Here is a 24,098-nt window from a genome sequence, read left to right on the forward strand (position 1 = left end):
GCTGAATGCAGTGGGGTAAACGTTAGATCTTAATCCTGCTTATAGCATTATTAGTATATATCTCCTTAATCTACGTTTGTTCGATTGCACAAACATGTCACGGACCGACGTTCTGTAATGAAAAGAATTTTTTTTTGCGTCTTGATAGAAGCATTTCAAATGGGTTTAGACTATTATCCTCTTAAAGACAACATTATGTACGCCCGCCACAATATACCAGCCAGGGCCACATCACATAATAACTCTAGTTCAGCTCCCCACAAATGCTTGGAAGAGTACTCTCGGCGGTCAGTCGAGAACGTGCCGTTGAAAACATAGCTGCAATGCGTCAATATGCAAGTTAGTCATTAAATCAACAAAGGCGTGCATCAACAACTTACTACAGAGGTTAGTCTCGACTCGATGAGTTCGCGCCAAATAGAAGACAGATATAACTTCTCCGGAAGGAACTCTTACGCCAATTGAGCAAAAAAAGCCAGGTTGAGCCCATGAAAAATAACCCCAACGCAATCGCGTCGATCGCCCTCCATTGCAACAACGGCATCAGAATCTCCCGATCTAGAGGAACAACGTCACGAAGATTTGCGACGCAAAAGCGGATATTACAAGATGCTTGTTAACGATGGCAGCCGGCCTTAACACCCGCTGACTCGGCTTGAGGATATTGTCGAGAATCCTGGAGAGCACCGCGAAATTTTGCCCTTCTGGCAAAGTAAATACTCGAACGAGGGTGAATGGAGAGTATTTGAAACCCAATTGTGCAGATGGGAACATTTCCGGAGTCTGCAGCGATTCACAAGGGGGTAAAGAGGCTACGATTATTGGCGAAGCCTTTGGTACGAGGAACATAAGATGAGGCTTTTCCACTCTCCCTGGATGTAAGACTCGGGATCTTCTGAAGAGAGGTGGGAACACGAATGGCGACTGGATCAGGAATATGAAAATTATGTACGGCTCGGCACATCATACATGCCATGGCAACTATTCATTAAGCGCAAGGGGCAAACAACAGACCCGCAGGGCTTTCTGGAGTATGCCGAGGCGCTGAAAGAACGACTAGCGAGGCATGGGTTCACGCGGCCATTCCTCCTGGACAAAGATGCCGCCCGGCAGGACAAGATGACGACCTAGATCGAATATCTTGTCTACAAGTACTGGTGGTATGACTACTATGCAGGCATCGTCATGAGTCACCAGAAACGGCACGACAATACTTGGAAGAAGCTCGTTGACTCGAAGGTGCTGAAGCCCGGGGAGACGAGGAGTCCATATGCGGCTTTGATGCTATCGTTCAGAGATCGAGTCAAAAGAGAGGGCTGAGAGGGCTTTGAAATCCACGAAGTCAGTTGTGCGTTTGGCAGAGACAGCAATGGCGAAATGGGGACATTCCCAAATCCCCCCACAGACACTTCTACAACAGCTGAACAGCTGTTAGCAGCGCAATCCAAGTTAGAGACGGCACAGGCAGAATACGAGTTGCTTAAGGCACACAGTGATTGCATTCACGAGTTCATTTTGCAGACTGAGGATTACCAAGTTGTAAAGAGAGATGCCGAGCGCCACGGGGTACTACTGCAATGGATACTTCAACAAGTTCCCTTAACTGATTTGTTGTACTCATTACATCTGTGCATGACCATTTGAAGCAACTTCTCGTTCTGCTGCTGTTTCATAGCGAAATCAAGCCGAGGAGCAATCTAACCCTCAGAATCAGTGTCGAGGTGCTTTCTGGCGATTTCTTGGACTCTATGAAGGTCGCGATATTCCTCAAACTGTAGGTCGTGCTTTTGCATGTCGTCCTCGCTGAAGCTGAACGGGCATTTGCCAGTGAAACCTACATCATTCCACACCTCGGAGAGTTGAATAATACATGCCCGAAGTGGTATTACACCCCCTTCTGAGGCCTCTCCACATCGAATGAACAGCTCCCGTAGGAATGATGGTATAAACAAGGCTTTGTATGCCTGCTTGTTCTAGGACCCACTGGATAATTCATATGCCTTAGCCAACTTAGCTTCCCTAAGCTTAAACTCAGCTATTTCCTTATCATCTGCGTCCATCTGGTTATAATTTTGCGGTAGCCCAGGCAACTCCGAGCCAAGAGCGTAGTCTTCGTCAACCGACAAAAACTCTGGGAAGCGGGCTTGTAAAAACAAAGGTGAGACTACAATCGACTGCCAATCGATAAGCGAGGTGATCTGAGTAGGGTCTTCGTTAGGGACGTAAATACTGCCCATGTGGAGGTCAGTGTGTTATAAGACTGGCTGGGAGACCCTATCGATGAGTGTGCGAGTCTAGCCTAGACATAACATCATTGGCCATTTTTAGGACGGCGATCTGTTGACTGAAGGATCCACGTGGTGGATCAGGAGTAGCACTCGTTGGATTTTGTTCAATGCGTGCAGTTTCCCGTTCTACAAGCGCAATACCGAAAGAGGATAAATTTGACCCTGTTGAATAGAGTCAGCAAAGGAGATCACATTCGCATATCTGACTCACATGGTCCTCGGTTGAAAGGAGAATGCGAAGATGTCGTCTTGCTCTGAGCATACCACCCTCGCTCGCACGATGGACCTATGCAGAACTGCCCAGATGGTTCCATACCAGGGTCTAAAGCGACATATATGTCGTCGTCTGCCATGGACTCGCAGAGGTAAAGACTCCCGCTGGCGGGAAAGCGGAGTGCTGCCAATTCGCCCTCTAATTTCGTCAATTGCTTGACGAGACAGAACTGATCGTATTCGCTCATCGCTCCCCATGTCTTGAATAGTTGTATCCCAGCAGCTTTTTCCATTATGATATATTCTGCGCTAATAGGGTTTGATGGGTCGGAACTTTAGGCCAGGACCTTAGGAACCGGGACTTGAGTATGTGTATGTACTGCCATCAGCGATATCAGTCTTGGGTCCAATAGCATTTCATGGACTTGGCGATCTTACGGTATTGGAGAACAGCCACTTCAGAGGCTGTTGTGTACTTCGGTAGCCGGGCAATGGAGAATGGAATTTTGGCAATGATCTCGCTCCCATCCTCCTTTCGCAGGAGGAGTGCCTTGCTAAACCCTCCTTCCATCTTCTCAATCGCATGGACAGGCGAGTGTTGCCCGCCGGCGGACGCATTGTTTTCATTAACCAGGATATGTCCGTTCGTATACTTGAATAATTATTCGCTGCTGATGGGTTTGCCTGCTCGATTTAACATTAGGATGGAAATGCGACTGCGCAAGCACTACCCCGACAAGGAATAGAGAGGGCTCGAGAGGACTGAGCCGACGCGGAACGTTCGGTGCTTCTCCAACACCTCCTGCTGATGGACCTGAGCGAGAGCGCTAATGGCATGGCTGTCTCGCTTCGTTGTATTGGTCGGTCGGGACTTGGGTTTGAGAGGAAATCGAGTCGGTATCAGAGGGTCGGAGGCTTAGACGCGCATAGAAGGTACAAGTCATTCGAGAAGCAATGATTGATTGATTAATTGATTGATTGATTCCAAACGGTTTCAGCCGCGATTTCGCAGCTATGCCCGGCAGACGTGACGAACAGCCGACACGGGTCGGATCTTTGTTAATAGATACGCTCCGTCCCACTTCATCTCGCCCCAGTGCTCGGCTTCGTCTACTCTTCTCTGATCCCCCTTTGCCCAAGGATCTGCGCTTGTTCTATAGTCCTGAGAGCTTTGGTGGCTAGCTTGCGGTTGTTCACGATGGCCCGGAGGTTGTGTCGTCCAAGTAGGCGGCCGCATTCCTTGTTTCGGATGTCCTTGTGGTTCCTACGATGGAGGAGAATGTGAGGCCGTCTGTCGTCTCGCTCCGCATTCGCACCTGGTGTCTGTTATGCCTGGTACTTTTCGTTGGAAGAGGAAGTCCCGGAAGCCAATTTTCTCTGTTCTAAACTGAACTAGTAGCGCACTCTGCCGTTTGCTGAGCCCTTGGTAGAGCCGGAGTACTCTGTTCGTAGGGGTTGGTGTGTGTCTATGGCATGCCCTTCCTTGAGTTCCTTAGCAGCTTTGTCGGCGGCCTCGTTCCCTGGCCAATCAGGTAATCGAAACTAGGTAAATAATAGGCCGAGGGACGAAACCGCCCACCAGGCTCCTTATTGCGACCCCTGAGATAGCCTTAAACTGAAAAATAGGAACTGAGCACAAACAGAGTGCAGCTGCTTTTGGGGCCGTCGCCTTTAATAGCAGCGCCTTCTTTTGTTCCCGAGGAAGTGTACGCGCGCGCTTCGGACGCTCCATCTGTTAGTTCGAGCGGCGGCTTCGGGTTGACTAGCAAAGGTTCGCTAGCCAATCAGGGGATCGAAATTGCCGGTATATAATACTAGGTAGTGAACGAAACCAACCCCGATTCATTAAATCGAGCACAAATGGCTGGCTGACAGTCACGCCCACTGGCTCTACTCTAACTAACTGCTCTGGAAACAACGAATACCCGCTGCCTTTTTGTAGCTTAGTTACTCTATGCTGCATGTTCGCCCGGATGAAGTAGTTTCGAGCTCATGCGCCTAATACTTTGCTTGGTGTTGTTCTTCGCCGTGGCACTATCGCAGATGCGACGTCTTGATTTATTTTTCGGCTGCCCCGGATCTGTAAAGGACCGAGTCCGGGGTAATTAGTAACGTAGACAGACAATGCACGCTCAGCTTGGTTTCGGCTTTTTGGTCGTCTGTTAAAGATCTTTCCGCTTTTCTTCGACATTGCTGTAGTACCTACAAACCATCAGTCTGCACGACCACTGATTACATCTTCCTTTTGTAAGAGTAGAGAATATGAGCTAATGTTCCTTACGATAAGCATGATTCCTGTTTACTGACTTTTGTGTTCGTCTTCCTCATGCAAGAGCAGAGAAAACGGGCTAATGTTCCATGCAGTAAGCATGTTTCCCGTTTACTGACTCATGTATCCGTCTTCCTCATTCACGAATCACGAGCAGAGAATATGGGCTAACGTTCCTTACGATAAGCATGTTTTCTACTTACTGACTCTTCCTTATGCAATGGCAGAGAATATGGACTAATCTTCCTTACGATAAGCACGTTTCATGTTCACTGAATCTCGTATTAGGGCCCACACAAACTTTCACTTCGTATGGCCTTCCAATTTACGGCCTTCTGATTCATACCCCATACAGATTTTCAGCTCACAAGACCCCCGTGTACTGTAACCCTAACCCCACACGAACTTTATGTCCATGTGACCTCCCAATTCCTATTGTCAAACATCATGGTGGCTGAAACACACACTTGCTTAGATGTTGTGTCACGCGTCTGTGCTCTCAATCAGTTCGCAGTATCTTAATTTTTCGCAGTCTTATGTTTTCTCGAATAGGAGTCGCATCTTCTTTTATGAGGCCTCGTTCTTTGCTTTTCAACCGATCGACTTCATAATCTATTTCCCTTTTCTGTGCATATTCTTTAAGTTCGTCGTAAGTTCTCTTTGGTATCTCTTCTTCATGGGAGTAAGATCCAACCATCCTGTCGAGTGCCCATTTGGGCGACACCTTGAAAGCCCAGGGTCTTGCGTTTCGATAGATAGTCGTGGTTAAGGCAGGACATAGTGTTTGCTATCGACGAAGACATGAATGAGCGCAGGATAATAGGTGTAACAGACATCTTGTAGAATGCGGTAAACCAGTAGCCTGGATTCAGCAAGACTTGCGCATCATCGTCAGCAGTTGCCCGTTTCGGTGCAAAGAGTCTGACGCTGCAGTAGCAAGGCCAGCGCTAATGTCGTCCCGTTACATGCTTTAAGCAAGTATTTGGATGCTAACTTAGCAGGGAATAACAACCGGAACCCGGAAACAGGTACCGAGAACCGAGAACTAAGAACCGAGAACGGGTTTAGGAAACCTGGGGTCGTAATCGAGACTCCGAAAACGGGGGTCGAAATTCGAAATCCAGACGTCGCTATGCTGTAGTTAACATATTTGCAGAAGAGCCGGTCCTGTGGTCATGCCGTCTGTTTATCTATGGTGATTTTGATCCTGAGTGTCATACACTACAGATTGTAGTGCGAAGGAACAAAGTGTGCCAAAACCAGCGTATGAGTTGCTCAAGGCCAGTATTGAACCCAGCTTTCTTTAGCCGTCTGCTGACCAGTCAGATCATTAAAAATTACTTTGCAGTCAGGAACGGTGGCAAGGGTCGAAAAGCGTCCTTGGGTCAGCGAAGCGAAAGCCCGGATTTGGTTAGCGTGATCGAGGGACCAAAACAGGAACCTTAAAATCGACCTGGATATGAAGTCTCATCAGATCCGCGCAACTTCAGCTAAAGTCCATACAATGTGCTACCGCTATTTTACATATCCTAGGTTCATCTATCACCTCGCAGTAGAAATTACAGGCGAGGCGAGGCGCCAACAACCATTCACAAGCAAATAAAACCCCTCGATAAGATGTGGTGGTAGAGAGGCAATTCACAGATTAGAGGCTGAGGAGGCCCAAAAAGTCACAAAGGAGGCAGAGAACGCTGCTAAAAAAGGCTGCTAAGGCTGCTGCTGCTGAGACTCTACAAAATATGTGTATTGAATGGCAACTACCAGCGTAAACGCTGTAATATACGTTATTTTGTATGCCATCTTGATTTTGCTCGGGTGAGCGAGAACCCCGTCTGCACGAGAACCCCCTCGGCTAACATACGACGGTTTTGGTCATGCCGTCGGATTGTTCGCATTCACATCTACAATAGATCGATTTTAGGTTTGCACCCCTGCTGCACAACAGCCATTAATATCATTTCAAATTTTGGAGTATGTGAATGATAGTTCTTTTACAAGAGAAGATATGTCTATAATTTAAACTGGCTTATTTTATCAGTTAACACCTCAAAGCGCTAATGCTCATTGGCTGCGGCTTTCGTCGCCTTCCATTGCCAGAGTGATTGGTGCCTGCGACTAGCTGTCGTGTTCGTGCCCGCCACTGCAACTCCACGATCTTACCCCATGCATTACGATCAACCTCGGCCATGCCACCATGCCCGTCGTCCTCCGGCTTAACATCTTCTCTCAATCGCGCAGAGGCCCGGTTGCGGAACTCCCCTCTAGCGTCTTCGGGCCCAACCGATTGCCTGCGCAAGCGACACTGCGATGCTGACATGTTGCACAACTCGAGCCTCGAGCGACAACGCATTGAGGTTGACGATGTGCTGCCGACCCAGAGCGCATCACAAGTTGGTAGCATCAGCGTCGTGGATCTATCGAACCGCACAACCTTGCACTGCGACGCCCTCCATCAACGTAACGATCGTGTTGCTCCGGTGAATATTTCAGCGCCTCACATCTACACCCATCTGATGCTAAGTGCGCACCCTCAATTCCAAGTTCAAAATCCACCGGCGAAATAATCTACCGATTGGCTGAAAGAAGAATGGTAACGTTAGCCGGAGTTCCCGCGGTTAGCCACACTCTGAGCGGCTAGCCTCACGAATTATGTAAGAGGCTGGCCTCTCTGGGTTTAGTTGGCCACTGAATTAGGATTCGGCGAAACACCCAGACAAGGGCTAGCCGCATCCTAAGGGGCTCGGCAAGGTTCGGGCTAGACTAGTGGAGGGTCTCGACCTTCGGGTTGGTTCAAAAAAAGGGTAGACAATGCAAAGTGCCCAGCCTTAAGCCTTTTCTTTTCAATTTCTTTGAGGATGCTACATACTGTAGCCTTGAATGGCTGTCATTCTTTTCTTCCTATTTTCTTATTGGTCTGTTCTCTGGTCCCGCGGCGTTGAGGTCTTTGTTACCCATAACAGCCCGGTTTACAGGGTTTATGGACATGTGGAGGGCGGCGAGTCCTAGGGCAGAGGCGTATGTCAATGAGGCGGACGCGCTGGAGCTGGATTGGCTGCAGAGTTTCTGGAGTGCATGAGGAATTACTTGCCATCAAGAGAGATAGGGATTCATGGGGTGTTATTCTGGGCGCCGATGACGGGGTGTTAAGCATGGGAGGTCAAGATTGAGGATGGAATGCGAACCCAGAACAGGCCACTCTGCAGAGCTGACGGGGATCTAAATTAAAGACAAGACGACTGACTAAGGAGCAACTGAACAACAGGCAAGGAGACATGGATATCGGCGATTGACCCCGCAGAGTGTAATCTCTTTCTGACCCGGTTTTGGACCATCTGGTGTAACGCTGGTTTACCCCCTACCAGAGCGTCGGGCAGTCACGTCCTATAAGACAAACGAATCAACTCCCCCGGCATATCTTATCTGGTAAAAACCTCCAAATCCAGTCAACGGTTTGAGGCTCCATACTGAGAGAAGCTAAGATCTGAGGCGTGTATCTCGTACCTGTTACTATGCCTACAGCAACCTCAGCTTTCGGGTTCCAAATCACCAACTATGGTCCGCTCACAACAGCTTTTGTTGCGGCGCCATCGTGTGCTACCGAGTCCAACTTTTTGCAAATTGCACCTTCTGGAGCCCCAGACAGCTTCGCTTATAGCATCGGCTGCGACATTACCAAGAGCACTTTTGGCCAATGCTATCCTTCTGGCGACACAGTCGATTCCCACCGCGCGAGGGTTGCTACCGACGTGGCATATAATGAGATAGGCTACTATTCACCAGGTGTAATATGTCCAGCAGGCTGGAACACAGTCGGCGTTGCCGTAAAGGCTAAAGACGGTGTGCTGAGCACCTCTGGCGTGTTTAGTCCGGCCCACCCAGTGCCTTCTCGCGTGGAAGGGATTTTCTTTAATCCACCCCTCAACGTCCTCATGGGTGCTATCGACCCCGGTGAGACAGCTGTGCTGTGCTGTCCAAGGTGAGTTCGAGTATCACATCCGCCTAACGCCAGGCTCGGCGCTGTCCAGCGGCTAACCATATACCTGGCAGCTCAATGACTGGAGGCGAAGGGACGTGCTACTCTACTCTTCCAAACCTCACACCCACCGAGGGCTGCCTGCGTCTAGTCCCAAATGATGATATTGGCTCCATCGGTACGACCTTGAGTGTCTACGGGACCACCATCTCGGCCGACCTTCTCACGATCACCGCAACAAAGCCCGTCACGGAAACAACGAAGACGACATTCTCAGGCGCAGAGGCTTCACGATATGTCGCTGTTACGTTTACGCCCATGGTCGCGCTTGTGCATAAGGCTACGGAGGCACCAGCGAGCACAACTTCGGCAAGCTCTGCAGCGTCGGGGCGGACTTCTGGTGGGGAGCGAACCTTTGTTGGGTCGGTTCCCATCTACGCGGTTGCTGTGGCGCTGGGATTTGCATTTTGCTTCTCGTTCTAGCGATTGTAGGCGATGACAGGGACGTCGATTGAGAGGATAGCGATACTTAGACGATTCGCTTTACGCGTGTTTCAGATGCGTTATGAGAGCCGGCCTTAAGACCTTTAGGAACAGTTAGCTCGTAAGGATTCCCAAGATATTCGCATGTATTGCCTTTCCATCGTACAGCTTCGAGATGCGGTCCAACGCACAGCGATACGCACTTTCGTCATACAGAGACACGCCACTCACGTCGCCCTCAAGCTAAGAGACCCGTCGCTGTCCTTTAGCTAACTGAACGAAAGACCCGCTCAAGCCACCACGTTCTCATGTTTCTCGAGCCCACCAGCGCCGATTCCTAGACCAAGCAGCAGCCGAGATCTAGTCTCGGCTCATTAAAGGGAAACACAACGAGACAAGAGAGGTGTACGATAAGATAGAGTGCGACAGCCCTGGAAATCGAAGCCTGCGCTTCAGCAGGTGGGCCGAGTAGCACTGGCAGAAGGCCGTTGTTGCAAGCACATACGAAGGTGGAAAGGCTCTCCATGCTTTGGTGATACAGCTGTCGTATGGTCAAACGACCAACGGCTCCTTACATGTGCACTGTAATCTCTAGGGCGGTAGAGACGTGCTCCAGTTTGACCTCTGAGGGTTATGAGGCGTTTGGATCGTTCATGCTCGTGAGGGGGGAGTACTAGCAGAGCTATCATGATGGCTATGCCTGGAAAGACTCTATCCAGAACTGCATACGGCATATTACTCTTCCCTTCAGCTAGATCTACACGCCATCGCCTCCAGCGCAAGGTCCTGGTCAGAACGGTTCGGCCGTCCTCCCTGCTAGCATCATCGGAGGAGTTCGTCAGTTCAATGAGGCTGAAGTGGGGAATATTGATCATGTGCTTCAGTGTAGAAGTTAGTAGAACATCCTCGAACTTTTAATGTAGCAACTTTGCAAGATATATATCCATCCTAATCCCTGGCCATCTATGAAACAGGGAACAATAAACACATGATATTTAAAATTGTGTTATCAATGCGCCCGTACCCTGGCGTCAGCCCCCCTTGTCGATCAGAAGCTTGTTGCCGTATCTTCCACCCTGCGCGTTGATGTAGGCGCCCTTGCCGAGCAGCAGCTTCACCACCTGCTCGTGGCCTCCTTCTGAAGCTACCTGGAGTGCGTTGCCGTATTCTCCACCCTGCGCGTTGACGTTGGCGCCCTTGTTAAGCAGCAGCTTCACCAACCGCTGTCGAGCGTGTTAGTTATTTGTTGTCTTTTAAAAGACCCTGTACATAGCTGCAGCATGTTGCTTTAAGAGTGTTGCGTCTTATTTAAAAGCCTTAAGCGTAAGCTATATCTAATGTTCTTTTAGCGTGTCTAAGTAGTGTTGTTAGGAATGCATTAGTGTAGGAAGAGTAGTTTAGTGGGGTCTTAGCAAAAGTAAGCGACTCAGGTGTGTGAGCAACTCGCCCGTGAAGTACGTTACTTAATTATATAAAAAGTAACATAAACTTAAAACTCTTTAAAAAGGTAAGTAGCTATCTATGCATATATAACACTTTTTTAAAAAAGCCTAAGTAGATAGAGTTAGTATAGTTTAAGGTTAATCTTAGAACGTCCTCCTATGTTGCTACTATACTAGTAAGCACTTGTACAATGTAACTATTTAGAAGACGCTTACTAGGCATTATAAAATTAACATGTATAAATGTGTATAAAATAATTATAAAGTTATAAGTAGCTAAAGGCTATAATTAGGGATGTATAGGTGTAAGGTGTAAGGACGGAGCTCTGTACCACTACGCCAATACAACCAAAAAGGTGCGAATAATCAACCAACGTCAATTATTGCGTACAGAATAGTATATATACTCGTCGCACGTAAGCACCATCTCGGCCTTACATAAGGTAAAGAATTTTTAAATTAGTAATTAGTTTTTTCCCTTCACTAGCTAACAGTCCGCCGTACTCTTAGTTTGTGTTTGCTAGGGGTGTATTTGAGTACATTCTATTATACCCAACTTGCCTACACACCGTCTCTGCGGGAACTAACTGGCGCAGCCTCCACTGAAATTACCTACCCCACACACTAGTGAAATAATAGGCAACAATTCTATCTCGATTTCATGCGCCATGCCAAGATCCGGGGCCGAGAAAAGAAGTCAGAAGATCAACAAACTGAAGAAGAAGGCTTTAGCCGCTGGTAGAAGTGGTGCAAACCTCGGTAAAAGCACATGTATATCCAAGAACGCGGGTGTATCCCCAGCCATGCCGGGGGTTTACCGCGCCAATCGGCCTAATGGACAAAACCCCCATCAATAGAAACACGGTGCTTATACCATAACCCTATATTTCAATTACTAACATCTTGGCATTTTAATATTCAATTACCCACGCTCCATCTATTGCAAATTCCATGAATGAATTCCGTAATCTAAGCCTGACATCGTTGCGGCAAAAAGATGCTAAAAAGCAGATAAAACACAGGCAACACTTCCCTTTCTCGATCGTGAGAAAAACCTCAGGGGGGCAAAAAGGAAAACACTTTTTTTCTCTATAAAGCACACACGTTTCTTATACATACATACTCAGATTTCAAACCATGATGTTCAACTCCCTCCTCATCACGGCCGCCGTGGCGGCCATCACATCCGCTATCCCGCTGAGCGAACAGCTCTTCGGGCGATCCATCGACCTGGGCAGCAAGCTCGAGACGCGCCAACAGGGCTCGGCGCAGGGCTACGGGTTCCACAGCCACTACTTCTACTCTTTCTGGTCGGACAACAGCAGTGGCAGCGTGACGTACACGAACCTGCAGAACGGCTCCTACACCAGCCAGTGGAGCAACATCGGCAACTGGGTCGGGGGCAAGGGGTGGAACCCCGGCGGTGCGAAGTCCATCGCCTACAACGGCACCTGGAGCGCCATCAACCAGAACTCGTATCTGGCGCTCTATGGGTGGACCAAGGATCCGCTGATCGAGTACTATATCGTTGAGAGCTATGGGACGTATAACCCCAGCAGCGGGGCCCAGAAGCGCGGAACTATCCAGAGTGATGGCGGAACTTATGATATCTATCAGACGCAGCGGGTTAACCAGCCGTCGATTGTGGGTCGCGCGACCTTCTATCAGTTTTGGTCGGTGCGCACGCAGAAGCGGGTTGGCGGCAATATCACTACGGGAAACCATTTTGATGCTTGGGTGAAGAATGGCTTGAAGCTAGGGAACCACAATTATATGATTATGGCTACTGAGGGCTATCAGAGCAGCGGGTCGTCCGCGATTACGGTTCGTGAGATCGGAAAGGACGAGGCCCCGTACCCGAATGAGCCGGACTCGAGGAAGGACAATAACTAAATGCCTTTACAAGGTTGTATCTTGTGCGGGATCACTCAGGGGCTGCACCAAAGGAGCGATATAACCTGAAAATACTAAGCTAGAGAGTAGAGGTACAGGAAAGCACAATGTGTATATAAACAGAGTGCCGCTAACAGAGTAGCGCCTTAGCGCCAAGCTAGTGCCGATCACGTAACCCACAGAGGAGATTATATGCTATGCGGGGTGCAGGGCACCCCTCACACCTCCCCCGGCCAAACGATCCCCCGGCAAACCAGCCCTCCTCCAAAACTCTCCTTAAAAGGCTCTCAATTCGGCGTAAAACGCTGATTAAGGGGTGTTAAATAACCTATCTATCTTAATCCTTTCTTTATCCAAGATCTCGTAGTGGTTTATACATGTTTCCTGCCCTGACCGTCAGAGCGCCCATAAGCCTATTGTCCTTCGCAGCAGCGCTGCGTTGTTAAGATCATTAATCTACTAAAGATTGATAGCTCGAGGAGCCTTTACTAAAGTATAAATAATCAAAGACGCTCGGGTTGGTTCTCAGAGAAGGGTTGTCTATTGTTACGTTACCTGCTTAGCAAATATATGGATTTGCTTGGCACGCGTGGCCAGGTGTTATATGACACTAGGTGTCGTGGAATCGGAAGGGAGAATAGGCGACGGCTTGGGTGTACAGTCCAATCCGAGGACTATATAGGGTAGGGAGAGTTGGTTAACGTGGTTTGCATTGTCTGCTAGTATAGAAGAGCAGGGGAAACAATCTTAAGGTAAGATAGTAAGAGAGTATATATGTAAAGATATATTAGAAGTATAGTGTTGTTAGAAACTACTATACTACTTAGTCTAGTAAGGGGAGTAAGACTAAACGTTACTTACAACCCTTCTAGTAATAGTCAAGATCACAACTATATACATAGGGTTTGCGCGTAGTGCGCGTTCTGCGCGCGTTGCCTGTCTTGCGCGCACTGCGTGCATGTTGCTGTACGCAACATTCTTCCAGGGCCATTGCTAGTGGCTGTTCTACTTCTAGCGTTCTAGTCTAGTTTTGTCTAAGGAGGTCACGTAATTCTTCTTGTGCTGCTAAGAAAAAGTTCCACTACTAGTTATTATAAAGGCTAGTAGCTTCCTAGCACTTGCTTACAGTCCACTTATAGATTATAACACACGGCCTTTCCTCCCTAGCAGCGTCCTTGCCGCCTTGTCCACACTGCTGTAAGTGTTAGGGAAGTGTTATAACTTATAAGTGCTGATCTATTGTTGCTAAACCTTTTTTTAATAATGCATTATTATAATTCTTAGACTTGTTGTTCTTAAACTATCTATTATTTAAATCCCCTTTGTTGTATAAAGATGTAGCTGTGTAGGCCTTGCTGTTTCTCTTTCTTAACATGCGTGCTGTTATTGTCTTCTAAGGTGTGTGTAGAGTGCGTAAGAAAGAGGAGTTGTTGCAACGCTTTTGTTTCTAACTAGGCTTAGAAAAAACTCTAGCGTAATTATACTAAAGTGTTGCAGGATCTTAAGAATATTTACAAGGTTTAGATTATAGTCTCTAAGTAGTAAGCTTTTATTAAAGCTAAAGTAGTAAAGATGTCTATAAAGAAGGCTTATTTAGAAAAGCAGGTTTAACTGCTTTAGAAGCAGCAGACTAGGTACATGAAGAGACCTATTCTTTTTAGATAAGCTAGAAGCTTTAGAGGCTAAGGCCTAATCCTAGTAAAGGAAAACAAAGCTATAAATAGAGCATTACACAACTAAGAGTTATATAATTATTATGTAGCATAGAATGTAAAAACACTAACTATAAGTTATTAAGCTTAGAGAAATTAAGCTAGCTTAATTTTCTACAACTTATAAACTTATAGACAAGGAACTCTACACATGTATATAAAACTTAGACACCTCTCTAGCAGTAAGAGAGCTATAGTTATTCTTTATAACTTTAAAGCACACTAAGTAGTGATTTTATTTATTCTTCTTTACTAAATTATCTACACTAAGACTTTACTTAAGTTAGCAACAGCACTAACACTTACTCCTCTTCTAATTATATTCTGCTTAATTAACAGTAAGTACTTAGGTTCTGCCCCTCCTACTTTCTATTAAGCAAGCACAACCTTCTTTTACGTAACAAGTTACATAAAGTACTAGCAAATAAGAGAATAATTGTAATAATAACTACCTTAAGCCTACAGCAATAGATTTAGTTAACTAAATAGTACTCTAAATAGAAAACAATTTAACTAACCCTATCTAACTATTATTGCAACAGATAGCAGACTGTTACAATCTTTACTTTAGGGAAATAGTATCTAAAGTTCGCGGGGCCTGGGAGAGAGTTAGGGGTTCGAATGGGGAGGGAACTTAGTCTAGACAGGTGTACAGTCTGTTAAGGCGTGGTTACTAGGATAGAGAGGTGCAGCTAACTGTAGTTTACCCTTTAACAGCAGTATAAGGTGCTTAGGTTAAACAGTTTCTAGAGAGGAACAAAATAAAGGTATAACGTACCTAACAGGTTGGCCGGCCACACGGGTTGGCCGGCCACTTTTGCCAAGCCCCCACTAAAACCACCCCATTCTCTTGCAAAACAGCCTACTTTAGCCCTGTATAGAGTAATACAACATAAGATATTATTTAGAGTCTACTTCTGCTACTTACTTACACGTACGCAAGTTATGCCTAGTCTAATTGCACTACCTGCATTGCCTTTAACTTAGCTTACTTTCTTTAGCGCGCACCTGCGTCTTTAGCTTCTTCCTATTACTACGCGCTCTAAACTCCTTTAAAGCAGTTAGATAAGCTCTATCTTTAACTATTAAGGTCTTTTCTGCCTAAATCTGCTTTTTTTTTATGCAATCTACATCGCGTAGCAGCTTTATTTGCTGCTTAAAGCTTTATAATCTTATAGCCTACCTTATTATGTTAATGCCTTAGATAACTGTTGTCTACTTTTTATTACCTTACTATATTGCCTTTAGCTGTCTTTATCTCTCTAAAGCTATAATAACTACTCTAGTTAATATCTAGCCTATTATAAAGCTTAACTTATTAAAGTTATACCTGTCTTTATCCTAAATACTGTACTTAGCTTTTATGTTAGCTACTAGGCGAAACTAGCTCTAGATAACCTCTAGATCCTTATAGAGCACTCTCTTATAATTATACTTATAATTAAACTTTATTATAAACTTAGGGCAGTGCTTAACCCACATACTAGTCTAGTTTAAGCTAACCTAGCCTAGATTACGCTCTGCAGGCAAGGAATTAGCTATATTAGCTATAGCTGCAAGCCTAAAAGGAAATCTGCGCGTAATAAGCTTAAGTATGTACTTAACAACTACCTTTTTTTTAAGCTTAGTTAAATTCCTTAATTTAGGCTAGCATTCTGCTTGTAAAGGCTGTCTAGCGCGTTAATTGCTTAGTGTTGTGTGAGAGACATTATAGATAGCTGCAGCGCGTTGTAAGGAGAGTTTTAAGTCTTATTTAAGAGCCTAAAGAGTAAGCTATATCTAACGTTCTTTAGAAGATTTAATGTAGTGTTGTTGTTAAGGCATTATGTAGATAGGTAGAGTTTAGTAGGGGCTTGGCAAAAGTGGCCGGCCAACCCGTGTGGCCGGCCAACCCGTTAGGTACGTTATATAGTGTAAGATATATAATTAGTATTATGCTTATTATAAAGTAGTAATGCTACTTAGTCTATATAATAATAAACTAAACTTTAATTACTACTTTCTATAATAGTTAGGATTCTAAACTATATACATAAAGTTACATGTTATTAAGTGTTGTTAAGTGTTCTCTAACAGCAGTTTCTTACTGCGCGTAATAACGCTTACTTGCGCTTAAACATTCTTTGCTTATTAGATAATGCACTTAGCTGTGCATTAGTCTAGTAGCTCTGTCAATTCCTTGTCTGTTAGGTCACGTGTTCCTCCGGCTGCGATGCGGAGGGGATTCCAGCCTTGTTCGTCCAAACAGTGGGGCTTCTGTGGTGGGTGGTTTACGATCCAATCGTGGGTTGTAACACAGACCTGCAGGCTACTCTAGTTAACATGCAAACTACTAAAACATAAAAATAGATCATCTCTAAGCTTAAGTTAACATCTACAATCTCTTATAATAAGAAAAATAAATAGAAGAAGCTAAGCAATACATAAAACTCCTCTCTATTAAGAAGTTTACTAGCAAACTTAGAACTTTTATAAACTTTCTTATAGAATGCTAACTACAGTTCTTTTATTATAAGGCAGCCTTTAAGAGGCCTTACAACATTATGTTCTAGATAGGCATGCACCTTGCTAAAGAACTAAGCAGGTAGTTTAACACATTTACTAAAAACTAGCTAGCTAGTAATAGAGACCTATTCTAAATAAAACTAAAAATAATTAAAATATTCTTTAAACTAGAAGAATTCTACTAAGCCCTCTAAGCAATATATAAATTTATTAATAAATAACATGTCTTTAGAAACACTCTATACAAATTAAAGCAAAAGACTTTAGTTAAAGAGTACACTATAAGGTTTAAAATTCTTAAAGCAAAAGTAGGCTAGACTAGCAACGCCTTACTATGTAAAGTATATTACTAAGGATTAAAAGAACACATTAAAGACAAGATTACTAAGAACTAGCTAGGCATCTTTAAGGAGTTAGTAGGACAGGCTACCTACATAGACAAATAAGATTCCTAATAGAAAATAAAGTAAAAAGAGAAATAAGCCTACACCTAGAATAATAAAAAAGATGCTAGAGACCTAATAGATTTAAGTAAAGTAAAATAAAAGAACTATAAGTAAAAGAAACATAAAAGATAGTTTATAAAATAAGAAAAACAACATTTTAAAAATAAAGCTTGTTTAAAATGCAGAGAAAAAGAACACTACTATAAGAATTACCTAAAAAATACAGACAACTAGAGGGAAGCCTAAGCATTACTAATACATAGAGGAACAACTACAAATAACATTGTATTTAAAATACACAGCAGAAAGTGCTAGAAATGCAATAATAAGTACATAAGTATTAACTGCTAAATCTCTTACTATAAGGCGCTAGGTAAAGAGAGCTACTAGTTACAGGTAGCACTAGAGATAGTAGTAGAAGTAGAAAGATAGACATAAGACTATTAGGTTATAGCCCTTATATAAAATGTGCAAAGAGGCACAGAAGAATTTCACTACAACTAAAAACTCTACTACTAATAATAGTAGTAAGCAGAGCTAAAACATAGAGCTAAAACTAATAAAATAAGTATATACTATGCATCTCTACACAACACACAGCATACTAGTGTTAGTATAGAAGGCACCTACTAAAGTATATTAAACGAATTAGAGTACACCTAGACTAGACATAGAACCTACTAGAGGAAGAAGACACTAAAACATGCTAGATACTGTAGTTTAATTACATAAACTACACATGCTCTACATATTAAGGCTATAAGCATGTAACAGGATAGTAGCCTAAGCTAGAAATAAATAAACACTCTAAACAAGCTATAAACTATAAATAAGCCTCTTGCTCTACCTATAGCAGCGTAGGCATCTATTAAGAAAAAAACATAGAACAACTATAATAGAAACAGGTGTTTATTTTACTTCTTTTAATAGTTAGCATGTAGGCTAAACAGTAAAGCCTTAGCTTACTATTACCTAAGACAAATAGACTGCCTAGATACTTACTATATAAAACACTAAGGCTATAAGGCCTACACTATAGTTACTGCTAAAACCAACACTATAATATAGAAAGATGTCTAGTTTAGTAAATATAAGCTTAAAGTAATAATAGATAGCAGATGTTTAGCGTCCCTAATAAGCTCTAAGATAGTAGGGAGACTAGAAATACTATATAGAAATAAGAATAAACTTTTTATAGTATCTCTAGCAGACAGATCCCTAACTACCTATAGAAAAAGCTAGGTAAACCTAGAAACTAAGGAAGATATAATAACTATAGAAGAGACATTATCTTAGAACTAGTCGCTAAGCATTATGCTACTAGGGGAAAGGCAAGACCTCCTACTAGGACATAACTAGCTAGAAGAAACTAACTCTATAATAAATTAAAAAACACATAAACTTACCTTCTAGCTAAGAGAAATAAAAGTAGAAGAAGTGTAGTCTTTAGAAACCCTAGAAGTAGAAGACGTAGTAATAGTATAAGTTTATAACGTAGAAACTGTAAATGTACTAAAACAGTATAAAGACTTTAAAAATCTTTTTAAAGAAAAACATAGATCTTAAGCGCTTCTAGCATACTTAAGACTACTGTCTGTACGCAGCAGCAGCGTCACGGTCTGGATACGAGCGATCGCGCACGAGCAGGACCACGTATCTATGTCACATGATGCTTGTGCGCGAACCTCTGTGCGCAAACATCTAGATATCCCCCTTTTCCTCTGTACAGAGGAAAGATAAGAGTAATAGAACTAGAAACATATTACCCTTACTTTACCTACCTTATACGCTGTGCACACTGTACACTACTCTTACTTTTGCTACTTAAGTGCTTATACTATAAGCAGCTAGCTGTTAGAGCCTATTTAACACTAATTAGTAGTTAATTTAATTAACTATAAATTAGTAAAAGTAATAATAAAGTACTTATACTTTATAAAGTACTTTGTTTTATTACTTATTTCTTAGAAAAAGTAACAGTAGAGTACTTATGCCTTATAAAGTACTTTATTTAGTTACTTATCTCTTAGAATAGCAGATTAATTCTTTACATTATATAGTAAGCTCTACTACTATATAAAGTAAAGAGAAGATAGTGTAAAACGCACACTAAAGCTACTAAAGCTGCACAACTTAGTAGCTAGATAATAGCACATTAATTCTTTACATTATATAGCAAGCTCTGCTACTGTACAAAGTAAAGAGGAGATAGTGTAAGGCGTACACTAAAGCTATTAAAGCTGCACAACCTAGCAGCTAGATAATAGTAGTACCTATATAATTTACTAAAAAAGTAATTAACTATACTATTATAATAAAATCTTATTAGCAACTAACAACTCTATGTAATAATAAAAAAAAAAAAATTTCTATTATATAAATAACTTATAAAGAATATAGAGATATTAGAGGCAACACTATAAAATAAGACTAGCCTAGAGTACTAGAATAATAAAATTAATATATTAAAAGCTCTAATAAGCTTATAAACTTAATTATATATAAGTTACATAATTACTAATTTATATATAATAACTTAGAAGGGCGCTACTTTTCTAAGTGTGTACATAAAAAATTTTAAAAAATAGACACTATAAAACTTTTTAGCACTTAGCTATGTGTTTAAAAGAAAGCTTATATAAGTGCTAAAAAATAAAAAAATTACACTATAGCTAAGCACTAAAGGTACTTAAGCCTAGAAGCTGTATAATATAGCATAAAAAAAGTAATTACACTAAAAAAGCTTTATATATAACCTTTATTACTATATAAGGCTCTACATAGAAGTAGACTAAACATAATACTACTATTAATACTAAATATACTAGCATTACCTGCTCTTACACCTTAGCTAGCACTACACTAATTACTATATAAACAATACATGCTACTCTACCTAACGCCTGCTCTACACTCTTAATTGTACACACCACTGCCTGCAGTAGTGTATGCACTACTAATACTACCTGCATAATCTATACTACATTACAGCCTGTATAAACTTCTACTTTAAAGAGAAACTGCTAAAGAAAAACTCTTAGCAGATAAAATTATATAATTTTAAAAAGCATAAAAAAAAATAATAACTATATAAGTTAACTATATAACATCTTTATAAATAAAATAAAAATTTTTATTAATTTATGTTAATAGCTAAATATTTAGAAAACTTAGTATATAGACATCTTTCTAAATATCTTAAAAAGTTAGGTAAATATATACTATATACACAACATAGGCCCTAGACATAACTAGAAGCATTTATATAACACCTTAAGTAGTTACTTTAACACTAATGTAAACTATAGCTAGTACTAGATAAACTAGACAACAATAACTTTTACATAATACTAATAAAAAAACTTTAATAAAAGTTTATATAAAGTTCTTAAAATAATAATTAATAAGCTTATACTTATATAAAAAGCACTAAAAATAAAATTTTAAAAGAATGTTTTACTACACACTACTATTATATAAGCCTGTTAAGAATAACTAGAACTAGAACATGCTATATTTACTATTAAGCTCTTATATAAAGCCTTATTTAGTAACTTATAAGCATTACTCTAAGTTACTATAGACTAAAAAGTAAACTAATACTTTTAAGAACTGCCTAATGCATACTACATAAACTACTAATACAACTCTACATAATAAGAGTTTACATAATAAAAAAAAAGCTTCTCTTTATGTAAAAAAAAATAATATAAAAGATCTTTATTTAAGTTTAGGCTATAATCTAAAGACAACTGCACATAGACAAAGAAGTGCTTTATTTGCTATAAGAAAAAATGTTAGTTATTAAACTACTCTTATAGTAACTATATGTAAGCAAAGAACTAGTATGTTACTTTATATAAAAATTTCTATAATAAGACCTTATTATATAAAGCTATTACTTTATATATCTAAGACTTTAAAGGTTACCTTAAGAAAAAAAATAATTTACATAATATAAAAAAAATAAAATAAAAGAGTAAAGATACTAAAAAAGCTATTAACTACTTTACTTCTACTACTTATCTATACTATGTAATAAAAGAGGACATCTATAGCATTAAACCTAAAGAATATGCTAAGCAGTTTATTCTTAATAACTAATACTATATAGTATACTAAAGTAAACTATAAGACATAAGTGTAGCAAAAATTTTTACTATTAGCAAGTCTTAACTTAAAATGTATATATAAAAGAACTTATGTATAAAAATTAATTAAACACTTAGCTAAATAAATATTAGCTTTAAAAGCTAAACACTAAAAAGATTAATTAGTACTATATAAATCTAGAACTTAATTAGTCTAGTTATATACTACATTTTAAAGACTTTAACACTATTTTTACTATTACTAGTAAATGCTAAATAACTTAGGGCATACTTTAATAACATTTTAAATATTATTATATATAAAGACAAAACTACTATTTTTATTATATAAAAATAAAGACACTTTTTTTTTAATATTAGTAAAAAAAAATTTATGTTTTTTTTTACTAAATAAAAACTTTACTGCTTTTACTACTAATTTAGACACCTCTACATAGAGGGACTCTAAAAGATGCTAACTAGCGCTAGCTATAACATTAATGCTGTAGTGCTAGAAGAGATTAAGAAGTTTTACTACCTCTACTAATTATATAACTAGGCCTTATAAAAATTTAAGTTTATAATTAAAAATAACACCTACTTTAACTATAAAGTTATTATTAATATTATATAAATTAATAATAGGGATGTTTTATATGTTATTAATATAGACACATTATTTTAGGCTGCTACATTTCTAAAATCTATGTCTACACAAGATACCTAGGATGCACTATGTAAATGCTAAATTAACACTTATTAAGAACCTTTAAACTATATTATGCATAACTTTAGTATAAACTTTGCTTTAAAGAATTTTTAAGCTTATGTAAAAATTATAAAAGCTACATGTAGGCAGATGCCTATAGAAGCACATTAGGTAGTTAGAAAAGTTAAGCGCGCATATATACCTCTTTAACAAGCATTTAACATTCTAAAGACTAAGCTAGGTAACTATACAGATAATAAGGCTATTTTATAGATAGTAGTTAAGGCTCTAAACAACATAGCTAGCCTATATAGTCTAGTACCTACACTGCTAGTCTTTAAGACATACTTAAGAATTAACCTAGACTTTTTACTATTACTAGACATTATTACATAAGCAAGCGCTGTATAAAAGGTAATAAAAATACTTTAAAAAAACTATATAAAAGTAAATATTAATTATATAATTAATACTTATAATAGCTTTATAACACATAAAGTTCTTAACCTCTCTTTTAGCTTAAAAATTATAGCATAAAAAGAGAAAAAAGGCTAGACTAGCCTATATAAGATTAAAAGTATTAAAAAAAGAGACATTATTATTAAAAAAAAAATAGCCTACTAAAGCTTTAATATACATAGGTTAAACTATACTATAAAGAAAAGAAGAAAGATAACTTACTTATAATAAATAACCTAGATAAACTAATTCTTATATAAAAGAATTCTCTAAAAAAAAGAAAAAAAAACAGCCTTATAAAAATATTATAAAGGTAGAACTAAAGCCTACTATAGACTAAGCCTCTTAGAATAGCAATACTGCACTAGTGTAAAGGAAAAATATAGATACTAGAAGAAGTAAAAGGTAAAAAAAACTTATATAAAGTCTAGACTAGGTATTTCTAACCTAGAAAAAAAAGAATAATTAGGCTTTATCTATTAAGCTTTATATAAATAGTGTAATTACTATACTTAAAAAACTATTTAAAGAATTAGACTATATAAAGATAAACACTTTAATTACTAATAGCACTTTTAAGGTTATAGTGTATAACTTAATAAGGCATAAAAGTTAGATTTTTAACCTCTGCCTTATATAAAAAGTAAAAGGCAAAATAACCTAACTATATAAAAAATTCTGCCTAGTGTTTACTAGCTACTTAGATAAAAAGAAAAGAAAAATTCTTACTTAGTTACTAACTATCTAAAAAAGAAGCTAAAAACTACTTTTAGCTATAAAAGTAAGCCTAAGAGCTATGTACAGAATGTATTTTAAACTATATAATATTATATAAGTATATATTTAATTAATAGATAAGCTTATACGCACACTATACATAAAGCTACTAAAGGAGATGTGCTAGAGCTTTCTACTAAATATAATACTCTAGGTTGTACAACTCTTATATAAAGCTGCTAAATTAGGACTGTATTAGTTTAAAACATACTATAACTACTATAAAAAAAAGCTGTGTATGCACATCTTTTTATATAACTTCTACTTTTTAATTACTAATAAAGAAGAGCACACTTTTAGTATTACTAGCTTATAAATAGATAACACTTTAAGCATTATAATAAAAAATTTTATATAAAGAGAAAAAAAAAAACTGTAAAAAGTAAAGTTTTACATAAAAAGTAAAACTATTCTAGTAAAAAAGTAACTTATTAAGTTTAATACTAAAAAAATTAAACTTACACATAATATAGTAGTTTTTACTTAAAAAAGATAAGTAAGCTACCTTTATATAATTAACCTAAAAGATAAAAATGCTGCATAATAATATATTAAGTAATGTGTAAAAGAAGTATATATTACATTTATATATTAACTAAAGGCAGCATTTAACTTATCTATTACTACATAAACTATAAACTTTTTGTATAATAATATTAACACACTTAACGCATAAATCTAATAGTAGATAGATAATAGTAAGTATAGTCTTACTTTTCTACTATTATAGCTTAATTATGTAAAGCTGTTTATCTTTATAAATAAATTATTTACTAATAATAAAAACTTTAGCTTATAGCTAGAATTTTTAATTATATTAAGTAATAAAGACTATATA

General features: G+C 39.8%; 5 protein-coding genes across 5 annotated transcripts; 2 read left to right on the top strand and 3 right to left on the bottom strand.

The window, feature by feature from the left end:
• Positions 1 to 1,697: 1,697 nt before the first annotated feature.
• Positions 1,698 to 4,117, bottom strand: BDR25DRAFT_334347 (uncharacterized protein; the record flags this gene model as incomplete). Its single annotated transcript, XM_033692922.1, has 6 exons — positions 3,538 to 4,117; positions 2,940 to 3,153; positions 2,500 to 2,805; positions 2,306 to 2,450; positions 1,985 to 2,229; positions 1,698 to 1,954 (listed from the first exon to the last, which is right to left on the bottom strand). The coding sequence occupies exons 1-6, from the start codon at positions 3,736 to 3,738 to the stop codon at positions 1,698 to 1,700; spliced, it is 1,368 nt and encodes a 455-aa protein (XP_033547616.1). The 5' UTR covers positions 3,739 to 4,117.
• A 4,162-nt stretch (positions 4,118 to 8,279) lies between these two features.
• On the top strand, positions 8,280 to 9,226 carry BDR25DRAFT_314450 (uncharacterized protein; the record flags this gene model as incomplete). The annotated part of the gene is made up of 2 exons (XM_033691450.1): positions 8,280 to 8,746; positions 8,818 to 9,226. The coding sequence occupies 2 exons, from the start codon at positions 8,280 to 8,282 to the stop codon at positions 9,224 to 9,226; spliced, it is 876 nt and encodes a 291-aa protein (XP_033547617.1).
• A 185-nt stretch (positions 9,227 to 9,411) lies between these two features.
• Positions 9,412 to 10,145, bottom strand: BDR25DRAFT_32412 (uncharacterized protein). Its single transcript, XM_033692143.1, has one exon. The coding sequence runs from the start codon at positions 10,099 to 10,101 to the stop codon at positions 9,679 to 9,681; it is 423 nt and encodes a 140-aa protein (XP_033547618.1). The 5' UTR covers positions 10,102 to 10,145; the 3' UTR covers positions 9,412 to 9,678.
• An 84-nt stretch (positions 10,146 to 10,229) lies between these two features.
• On the bottom strand, positions 10,230 to 10,452 carry BDR25DRAFT_369265 (uncharacterized protein; the record flags this gene model as incomplete). The annotated part of the gene is made up of 1 exon (XM_033697093.1): positions 10,230 to 10,452. A coding segment is annotated over one exon (195 nt), but the record flags the coding sequence as incomplete, so codon positions are not given.
• Positions 10,453 to 11,805: 1,353 nt separating this feature from the next.
• BDR25DRAFT_369267 (uncharacterized protein) lies at positions 11,806 to 12,658 on the top strand (the record flags this gene model as incomplete). Its single annotated transcript, XM_033697094.1, has 1 exon — positions 11,806 to 12,658. One exon carries the CDS (start codon positions 11,806 to 11,808, stop codon positions 12,559 to 12,561), a length of 756 nt encoding a protein of 251 aa, XP_033547620.1. The 3' UTR covers positions 12,562 to 12,658.
• Between the last annotated feature and the right edge of the window lie 11,440 nt (positions 12,659 to 24,098).

This window comes from Lindgomyces ingoldianus, assembly GCF_010093535.1.
Source record: "Lindgomyces ingoldianus strain ATCC 200398 unplaced genomic scaffold BDR25scaffold_16, whole genome shotgun sequence".
Taxonomy (NCBI): Eukaryota; Fungi; Ascomycota; class Dothideomycetes; order Pleosporales; family Lindgomycetaceae; genus Lindgomyces; species Lindgomyces ingoldianus.

What these genes read in the sequence shown, in the direction of transcription:
- BDR25DRAFT_32412 (XM_033692143.1), bottom strand. Translation starts at nt 10,101, where the DNA reads ATGATCAATATTCCCCACTTCAGCCTCATTGAACTGACGAACTCCTCC.